The sequence below is a fragment of the Mus pahari genome, chromosome 3 (assembly GCF_900095145.1).
Source record: "Mus pahari chromosome 3, PAHARI_EIJ_v1.1, whole genome shotgun sequence".
Taxonomy (NCBI): domain Eukaryota; kingdom Metazoa; phylum Chordata; class Mammalia; order Rodentia; family Muridae; genus Mus; species Mus pahari.
The window spans coordinates 154,667,830-154,678,393 of NC_034592.1; the positions used below are offsets into that span (position 1 = coordinate 154,667,830).

The 10,564-nt window shown below is 48.2% G+C and overlaps 1 protein-coding gene across 1 annotated transcript in view; it reads right to left on the bottom strand.

Annotated features, from left to right (window-relative positions):
- The window catches only part of Aurka (aurora kinase A), a 14,282-nt gene that overhangs the window by 2,753 nt on the left and 965 nt on the right, over positions 1-10,564 (bottom strand). The window contains exons 2-7 of the mRNA XM_029536554.1: positions 9,728-9,774; positions 7,846-8,095; positions 5,121-5,175; positions 4,153-4,344; positions 3,671-3,809; positions 826-974 (exon numbers count right to left, since the gene is read on the bottom strand). Of these exons, the coding sequence (XP_029392414.1) occupies positions 826-974; positions 3,671-3,809; positions 4,153-4,344; positions 5,121-5,175; positions 7,846-8,095; positions 9,728-9,769 (827 nt within the window). The 5' untranslated portion in view covers positions 9,770-9,774. The remainder of the gene's footprint in view (positions 1-825; positions 975-3,670; positions 3,810-4,152; positions 4,345-5,120; positions 5,176-7,845; positions 8,096-9,727; positions 9,775-10,564) is intronic.

Here is a 10,564-nt window from a genome sequence, read left to right on the forward strand (position 1 = left end):
TGTGTGTGTGTGTGTGTGTGTGTGTGTGTGTGTGTGTGTGTAAGTGTAAGAGAGAGAGGGAGAGGGAGACAGAGAGAGGGGGAGAGAAGGAGAAAGAGAGAGCGCAAGCAAAAGTGAGAGAGCAAGCTCACTGCACAGATCAAGGCTGAAGGACAGAGCTTGGCAGGTCAGTCTCTCCCTCCACCAAATGGGTGCCAGGTCTTGAACAAGCACCTTTACCTGGTAAGCTTTCTCATCTGGCCTCAGGGCAAATTCAGAACAGCCAGTGCGACACACGCACGTGCACACACACAGCCCCCAAAGATGGCAAATTTTGACAACAGATGCACATTTAAGGACACCCCATTCAAATGAAAAATCAAAGTTATTCAAACCCAAATTCAGTTTTCAAGTTTGAAAGTGCCTACTTCTGAACTGTTGCATGAGATAATGTCTTTGTTGCAGCTGTGAACCTTTATAGCTACTGACCAAGCAGCAGAAGACAGGCATCCCCAGAGCTGCACCCACACCACTGTGGTTTTGAAGTTCCAATCAACTGGTGCCCAGCTTCACTCCCTACCCCCACCCCACAAGGTGCAAGTCTCTCCAGGACACCTATGTTTATCAACCATCAGCCATATCTCTAAGTGCATCACTCTCTTCCATTAGCCTCTAGGGACATTCAGCATCCATACGCCAGAGTGACAGAGCCCAGGTCCCAGAAAGAACATTACCAGTTGTTCCTAGATCAGTCAAGACCTCTTAGACTAGCATTTGGTTAACAGTGTGCACCCCACCCCCTGCCCCCACCCTAACCAGGGCTTCTGCTAACCTGGAATCCCATACCTGGAAGATGGAGCATGCACAGACCACCCGAAGTCTGCGATCTTCAACTCTCCGTTTGAGCCAAGCAGCAAGTTCTCTGGCTTAATGTCTCTGTGGATGACTCTCTTTGAATGGCAGTAAGACAGAGCGTTTGCCAACTCAGTGATGTACTGTTGGGGGAGGAGCACAGGAGGCCAGGGCTTAGGCTTATGTAAGGCTATCGGGCAAAACTGCAAGTTGATCCAGCAAGGACTAGCATGTTTCTTTTCATGTCTTGAAGCAAACACCATTAAAAAAAGGGGGGTGAGTCTGTGAACACCAGCTGCAAATTGACAAACTCAATCAGGACTCAGCTAACAGGATACTCACAGGAGTAAGGTAATCTTGAGAGGCCTTCAATTTTTAGACATTTAAACGACCCTGACCAGGTGCAGACCCCGAGCACCCATGGGCTCCACATCTGAAGAGTCTACTGCCAGCCCCACAGCCTGCTTTGCATCCCACAACAGGACACTCAGCATAATGATGCTAAGTTCCAGTCTACACGAGAAGTAAGCAAGCAAAGACGGAAGGCGGTGGGCATTTCCCAGCAAACCTGTCTATTTGCTTCCTGTTGAGCCTCCCCAGGCCGCGGGTAAGACGGACTTCAGTGGTGGCTGCTTGCTCAGCACGCACCAGCCACCTCAGCTCTCATGTGTCAAGGGCTTAATTGGCAAACAAACTCGGTTTTTCCAAAAAGAAAAGAGCAGGCCTTGGTATTGCGATTGATATGACGCATCACCTGTCTCAATGTTTTATAAACATGCTTCTCCATCATCCTTGTGAGTGGTTTAATAAAGAACTTAATGGCCTAGGGCAAAACAGGACAGGATGGGCGGGACTTCCGGGCAGAGATAGGAACAGGAAAAGTACCAAGGGTGAGGATTCGAGAGCCAGAAGCAGAGGAAGAAACGGACTGGTTTTATAAAAAGAGGGAAGGAGCCGTGTGGCAGAACGCAGATGAGTATAAATGGGCTCATGTAAGTTATACAAGCCAGTTAGGAACAAGCTTAAGCTAAGGCCAAGCTGTCACATTAATAAAAGTCTCCATGTCATTACTTGGGCGGCTGGCTAGTCAAGACAGTTCAGTGACATGTTTTCTTATTAATGGCCAATTATAGAACATGATTAGTGAAGGTGGCTGTAAGCCAGGTGGGCATGATGGCAACCTTGAATTTCAGCATGTAGGAAGTAGACAAGGTTTGAAAAAGAAAAAAAGAACTGCTGTGCTTTAAGGACAAGAGGCCACAAACGGCCTTGAGAAGGGAGGAGGGGAGAGCTCAGACTGGGAGATGTCTGCAGGAAGGACACACAGGATAGGAGCTGAGGAAACTATACTACAACAATGGGGAAAAGAGATGCACAGGCATCTAATGGCAGACATAAATGGCAAACAGCCAATGTCACATGCCACTGGAAACCACAGAAAACAGAGATATGACTACCCTGTCAGAACCACCAATGCCCAAAACCATGGTAGCAAATGCCCGAAGTATGCTGGTGTGGAATGACTAACCCCACCAGCTGACGCAGGCACACTGAGACCCAGGCACACCAGCGTGCTCATGTTGACACACCTGCGCACACACACACACACACACACACACACACACACACACACAAAGGAACAAACAAGGAGGCCACGGGTGCTGCTCTCACTGCTGGGGTACAGTGAAGCCCAAGAAGGGGGGTGTCCACAATGTCCCACATACAATGGATGAGCACAAGACAGATGAATACTGATCACTAAACAAACATGCACGACACGAGCCCCTTACATTCTCCCCAGCTGAGACCTAGAAGCAGCAACAGCCCAGCAGCGAGAGCTCCCAGGAGACCTCAGTTCCCAGTAACATTCACCAACAAAGGAGCCAAGATCCTTGAGGAAGAAATGGCTGCTCCTAGGACCAGGCCTGCCTGAAGACGAGGCCAAGTACTTGATACCAGAAGGAAAGCTCACGCAGCCAACCCACAGCGGTGACTTACAGAGAAACCAGGCAGAGAGAGTGCCAGGAGACAGCGCTGCAACAACAAAATAAAGTAGCGCTGGCCAAACAAAAACAAAACAAAACAAAAAACGTTAAAAGCCAGGAGAGACTGGTTGTTCTAGAGGCCCCAGGTTCAGTCCCAGCTCCTACCTGAGTGTTCACAACCACCTGAAACTCTAGTTCAGTGAATCAGACTCCCTGCTCTGGCCTCTGTGCACAGAGAAAAATGCAAGCAAAATACCCACATGGATAGCCTGGGTAAATAAACCTAAAAGACGCAACAGGAGGAGCGAGGCATCTCCTAGCACATGGCGCCAAATAAGTCCCATTCCATCCCCTCCTCAGGGAGAGCGTGCTTACTGGCTCTGAGAGTTCAGCACGGGAAGGGAGACACTGACTTTCAGTCGAAGGACAAAGATCACCCAAGGAACGGGACACCAGCTTGCCACCTAGCAAGTGGTCACACTACGAATGCACAGTGGTGACATGACAAACCTCACTTTAAACCAAGATCTTCTCAATACCAGCCACACCCTTTCTAGTCACAAAGAACAGACGCACTCTGAAGAAGAGCGTGGGCTTCAGCACGCCAGCCACGCACCGCTAGTGCTTAGTTATAAAGTAAGAGAAGCAATGTTCAAGTACACACACACACACACACACACACACACACACACACACGCACGCGCGCACGCCTCAGTACAGAGGCGACTGAGCTGCTTTGACTTTCTTGCATTTCAAATATTTGATCATAACTGTGACGCCCTTTCTATGAAGACTGAGCCAACTCCAGCATAAAGGTACATTAGGAAGGAGAGCGAGGGAGAGTGAGCACTTACAGTAGCTGTTCTCTGCTCATCAAACTTGGAGAGTTTTTGAAGCTCTCTATAAACTGTTCCAAGGGGCGCATATTCTAGAATCAGATAAACTCGGGTGGCGTCATGGAAATAGCCATACAGCCTGAGGATGTTGGGGTGCCTGCAACAAAGAACAAAGACTGTGACACGTGGCTTCAGAGCCAGCTCCACATGGACTGCTGACCCCTCAAGAAATAAAGACGGTGTCACAGAGCACACATGAGTTCTGAACCCAGATCTGAGCCCAGCCAAGAGACACCTTAAACATCCCGTCTCTCTCCAATCTCCTCCTGATGAAAAAAGCCCAAGTACACTGCTGGCTTTAAGCCCTTGGGCAATGTTTCCCGAGGGCCACGTCACCCAGTCTATGAGAAATGTCAGCTTTAACCGTTCCCTGTGATGGCCGGAAGCCAGGAGGGGCACTGTCCTGGTTCCTCAGCTCCTCCGGCAGGAGGACCACTCACCGCAGATGCGACTGGATCTCCACTTCTCTCCGAAGCTGGTGCTCCACGTTGGCCTTCTCCAGCTGTGTTTTAAACAGTACCTTCAAAGCCAGGATGAACTTGCTTTGTCTCTCCCTCGCCAAGTAGACATTTCCAAACTTCCCTTTTCCTAGTGGGCGGCCAATGTCAAAATCTTCCAAGGTCCACTGCCTTCTACAGAGTAATGTGAGCACTTAATCAAAATCACTGACCACAGCTCACAGCCATGCCGACGAGCAGTCAACCTGGTCATGCTCAGACACATTCAGTATGCACCCCCAACAAGCACCAACCCCAAGGCACCAGAGTGAGCCACAAGCTTTAGAGCCCAGCATTCCCTGTCCACAGCAGCACTCTGCTCCAGGACAGACTGACTGGCAACCCTCACCACCACAGGACAGCAACAGCACTGGACAGGACACCTGTTCAGGACCATGTGGGGACCTCCTCCCTGCATCCCCAGAGAAGCTAACAGGCTGTGGAGTGGAGAGTCACTCTGGTGGGAAACAGAGCCACTGTCATTGGTGGGAGTAGGGAAGGGCCAACAGACCATCCCAAAGGACTATCCAAATTGTGTACAAGTTCATGGAATTATAGCATCTTTCGGCAGGTTCTTTTTTTTTAAACTACTTTTTAAAATAAAGTTTTAACAAAAATCTTCTATGAAAAAGTAATTAGCAAGGTGTGGTGGCCTTTAATCGCAACACTTGGGAGGCAGAGGCAGGTGGATTTCTGAGTTCAAGGCCAGCCTGGTCTACAAAGTGAGTTCCAGGACAGCCAAGGCTACATAGAGAAACCCTGTCTTGAAAATCCAAAAAAAAAAAAAAAAAAGTAATTAAGGAAATAAAAAAAAAAAACTATTTTTGAGTCCCTGATTTTAATGGGGATGGCATGAAGACTAGTGTCCCATAGCCCGATGGGTGTTCTCGTAGAAGAGAAAGCAAGCTTACTTTTTTGTGTCTTCGGTCTTCTGTATGGATGCCTGTTCCTTTTCAGAATTATTTCCTATAAAATAAGTTAAAATGCTATTTTTAGAGCAACTAAATAAAGTTCTTTTAAGCAATTCAGTAAGAAACTAAGAGAAGCTAGATTGAATCAGTCAGCTTGGAGAGGAGTTTGAGCCAGAACAGCTGAGTTACACCAAACAATAGAGTATAAGCGTATTCAGCAGGAAATCTCAGTGACTGAACAATTCTAGGCCTAGATTAGATTATACAGAGGCTAGACATTTCCAGGACTAGGCCCAGGTTAGCAGATGGAGGCAGTAAGCCTCCAAGATGACAATTACTTCAGGTGAATAAAAGTTACTTTTACAATGACCCCAAATATGAGACTCTAAACCAGAAGAAGCCACCCAAAATCCACCCCAGCCCAGTGTGTTTCAGATGGTAGAGTGACAGTGGCCCAGCTGAGAGGTGGGTCTGAGGGCAGCCCTGGCTTCCTGGCTCCTCTGCCCTTAGAGCTTGCTGGAGCCTCTCCCTTGCTGAAGCTCAGGATACTACATAAACTTCAGCCATCTGCCCCTTCCGGTTTCCTGCTTTGTGACTGGTATGTATGTACTCCATTTAAGTGGGTTTCCTCCAGACTCGGCTGCCCGCCTTGGCTTATTTGTACATGAGGCAGGCCCAGCCTGAGCTCTCTCCCTCCTTACACTGCCACAGCTATCTCCTCCCATCCATCTTTCAGGTCTTATCATGCAATGGTCTTGCATCTGCTTCCTAAACGAAGTGGCAGATTTGCCCATACCTCTCCATTCTGGAGTTGTCCTGGGTTAAGTGAACTGCTGTGTGAGTGCGTCAATAACATGCTGTCTACATGAAGTGCCTGCCAGGGTTGGGAGGATGCAGGTCAAGGCTATCCCAGAGGCTTTGTAAGCACCCACCATCTGCCCAACAACCCCAACATCAGCCCCACTACAGAGTCCTGGAGCCTGCGCAACCGCTTGACCCAGGTCCAGGAGGGCTGAGCCAATGGCTGCAATGACTGTCCTCTCTCTAACTTTGAGATTTGGTCTCTGTGTTATTGTGTTGTTATGATTGCTGTGTCATTAGGGACTTTATGCATGAATCCTTTTATGTCTTCCTGAAAAAAACTATGTCTGAGTCTTTTGAGGAAAATCCTAAAATTAACTTTCCTTCCTGGGCTATCTGCCCCTGAGCTAACTCAAGCGGTATAGTTGATGCAGGGCACACAGAGACAATTGACAAACTCTGACTGGCCAGGAGAACAGGTTACAGATTTCACATCTCTTTTTTAGTATAGGCTTAGAGGTCTCTAAAAATGTAGTTTAAAAATAGGGAGTGGTGGCGCACGCCTTTAATCCCAGCACTTGGGAGGCAGAGGCAGGCGGATTTCTGAGTTCAAGGCCAGCCTGGTCTACAGAGTGAGTTCCAGGACAGCCAGGGCTATACAGAGAAACCCTGTCTCAAAAAACCAAAAAAAAAAAAAAAAAAGGGAGTCATGGGGGCTGGAGAGATGGCTCAGCAGTTAAGAGCACAAACTGCTCTTCTAAAGGTCCTGAGTTCAAATCCCAGCAACCACATGGTGGCTCACAACCATCTGTAATGGGATCTGATACCCTCTTTCTGGTGTGTCTGAAGACAGCTACAGTGTACTTATATACAACAAATACATCTTTAAAAAAAAAGTAGGAAGTCATGCAGGGTACACTCCTAAAGGAATAAAACTCAGTAAATAGACTGACTAAAATGGGCATGTCCTACTTTATAGTGTAGATGGTGAAACAGTAAAAGAAGTTGGACATTAGTATTTGTTCATGAAAAGATGGGTTCAGATATTCTGTCTGGAGTGCTTTCAAACAGCAAACACTGTCATCTTTAAAGTAGAATGTCATATAACAAATGTGTTAGCTTTGGAGATGACATTCTTTAGAGTCTTGAAATTGAAGTTACAGGGTTAATAAGAAGAATCTGCTGGGCAGTGGTGGTACATGCTTTTAATCCCAGCACTTGGGAGGCAGAGGCAGGCAGATTACAGCGTGAGTTCCAGGACAGCCAGGGCTTCAGAGAAACCCTGTCTGGAAAAACCAAAAAGGAGGAAGAAGAAGAAAAAAGAAGAAGAAGAAGAGGAGGAGGAGGAGGAGGAGGAGGAGGAGGAAGATCTTCTCTGTTTGTATTTTCTAATTATGACTGTGTGTGACCCTGGACATGTAATGAAAAGTCAAACATCCCCCTGACCACCTCACCTGGCTTCCTTCCTCCTCTAGCCAACTCATCTCCTCTGCCAGCTGGCCTGTCAGGAAGGACCCTCCAACTCTCCTCTCCGTGCTAGGGGAACGCTTCCCTCCCAGGTCCTGGGGACCCAGAAGTCTCTCCATTACATCCAACATTTCCTTCTGCTCCGGGCAGAGGACATCCGGGAGCTTGGCCTCAGCTGGGCCAGCAATGGCATCTGCATCCCAGCACCAGTGGAGCCCAAACCCAGACACACCATTATACTTGAGCATGACCCAAACCCAGACACATCATTATACTTGAGCACGACCCAAACCCAGACACACCATTATACTTGAGCACGACCCAAACCCAGACACACCATTATACTTGAGCACGGACATCTCATTCTTTCCCTCATCCTCAACAGACATGGTACAGAGGCTAGGACATCAAGGATGTCCTAGCCAACCTATGCAGTCGAGCATCCAAGGCCACTTACCGGGGTCTGCAGGCTGCTCACTCTTCTGGGGGTTATTGAGCCGGGACACAGGTCGAGAAACACTGGCAGCTGGCAACTGCTTTGGTGCCGGCTTCTGACCTGCTACAAGTTTCTGGGCTTGTGAAGGGACATGCTGAGAGTTAGAAGGACATAGGACGCGCTGGGCCTGCCCACTGCTAGCAGATCCTGGGTTCTGAGACGGAATCTGCTCAGTTACCAAGACGCGTTTTGGACCGAAGGGAACGGTGCTCTGAGGTGGAGAGAAGACGGGTGTTACGGCTTCAGGAAAGGTTGACGCTACACCAAGAACCAAGTTTCCTTTACAGTCTAACAAAACTCCTAATATCCTGAAGAACAAATGGAAATGGGGGGCAGAGAGGACCGAGCAGTCAGGAGCCCTGCCTGCCCTCTCAGAGGCTCCGGCTCCGGCGCCCAGCACCCACGTGGCGACTCACAGCCCCCTCTAACGCCAGAGCCAGAGCTGACTCCCTCTTCTGGCTACATGCAGGCAAACACTCATCCACAAAGACATAAATACATGAATAACTCTGTAATAAATAAAGTAAAGGGAGGGGGCTGAAGCTGCTTTACTGAGCACGCGCCCAGGGAGGACCCGACCGACTCAAAGCCTGCTTCCTTAACCACTCGGGAATAAGCTCCCATCCGTGATGGAAACCCTGAGCACCTGTAAACCCCAGAGGCCCGGACGCTGGCACACCACACCTGTGACCCTGGACTCGCGGCTGAGGCAGGAGGAGCACTGGCTGAGTTCTAGGCCAGCCTCTGCACCTGAGGCAAACTTTACTGTTATTGAAAGTTTATATCAAATCCTTGCAGCAATTTTACGTTTAGGAAAAAGGACGATAGAATCATCCTCAAGCAATTTTGAAAAACAGTAGTCTAAATCTAAGGTTATGCTGGGTTTCTGTGGCTTATTACCAATATCTCAGTTAATTCACTTCCCTGGGTTTTTCTATCAGAGTACTTGCTAGACCAAGTCTCACTGTGTAATCCTGGCCAGTCCCAGACTCACTATGTAGAACGGCCTGGCCTCTCTCTCAGTCTGCCCACTGCTGCCTCCTAAATACTGGGATTAGCAGAGTGTGTCCACCGAGCCCCACCCAACAGAAATATTCTTTAAGGATGTTATCTCCAACACTAAAATGCATAGAAATTACATTTTTTAATAGGAAAAAAGGACAAAGAAGAAAGCGTAGGCGCCTTGAAAACCAATCACGACTGCACTGGATGACTTGTGAAGACTGTGTCAGTCTAACTCTGAAGATTAAGCACACTCAGAGAAATTGGGACTTCCTCCTCCTTAAATGAGGCGCTCAGGGTCCACCATGAGCTCAGAGGGTATGAGATTTCCACGACAGAACCATTTCCTGCAGAAATAGAGACTCAGGAAACCTCCAAGCAGGGTCAAGAAGGGACCTAAAGTTTCTACCAAAAGCCATGGTGGCAAGAATTCAATTATCAGGACAATTTCCACATGCGCTGTTCAGATTTGCTCAGTGACCAAGGGCTTTTACAGCCAAGCCTGAGGACCTGGGTTAGAGTCCCTAGACCCACAGGATAGAGAGACCCACTCTGGCAAGTTGCTCTCTGACCTACACAGTGGCATATGCATGGGTGCACACAAACAAAATGCACATCATTTTAAAAATACGATGGTGGGCGCTGGAGAGATGGCTCAGCGATGAAGAGCACTGGCTACTCTTCCAGAGGTCCTGAGTTCAATTCCCAGCAACCACATAGTGGCTCACAGGGCATCTGTAATGCCCTCTTCTAGTGTGCATGAAGACGCATTCATAGTCATAAAATAAAGAAATCAATCTTTTTAAAAGCCGCATTTGTAAATACAGGTAATTCTGTTTACCTTAACAGGCCTGGAGACACAGTTTTCTTTACATCTGTCCATGTCACCTGAAAAAAGAAACAAGAGCCTTTCTTTTAAAAGGAGTCCAAGTCCTTCACCTCGGTTCTACACCAAATGACCTTGACAGTTCTCATTCGGCTCCAAGATTTACTACAAGAAAATTGCACATGCCACAGGGTTCCCCTCTTCAGATCAGGGAAGCTAGTCAGGAGGCAGAAGCCTTAAGCAATAGACTGTAGTTGCAGCTACCTCACACTCCTGGGCCCAAGGCCAACTTTAATAACCAGCCCTGCAGTTTAGCTTTCCCATGATAGCTACACTGGGGTCTTATCCCTAAGAGATTTCTATTTCCTGTATTTGCAGTGGAGCCAGGATTTGTTTGTTAGGTTTGGAATTTTTGAGCCAGGGTCTCCCCTGGGTGGTCCTGGCTGTTCTGGAACTCACTATGTAGGTAGACCAGGCTGGCCTCGAACTCTCTGAGTTCCTCCCTCTGCTCCTAAATGCTGGGATAAAAGGAATGCAGGACCACACCTAACCTTATGTTTGTGGTTGAGACAAGGGTGTCGGGGACCCCAGGCGGGCCTTGAGCAGGCTATGCGGTGGAGGATTACTCTGAACTTCTGAGCCTCCTGCCCGCAGTTCCTCAGTGCTAGGATCACAGATGTCATCACCATCCTCAGGGTTCCAAGTGCTGGGAATGGATTCCAGGCCTGGCTAGGCAAGTACCCTACCAACTGAACTACATCCCCAGACAGGCTACACTTTTTTTTTTTTTTTTTTTTTTTTTTTTTTTTTTTTTTTTCGGCCAACTTGGTTTGGGTTTTGAGACAGGGTCTC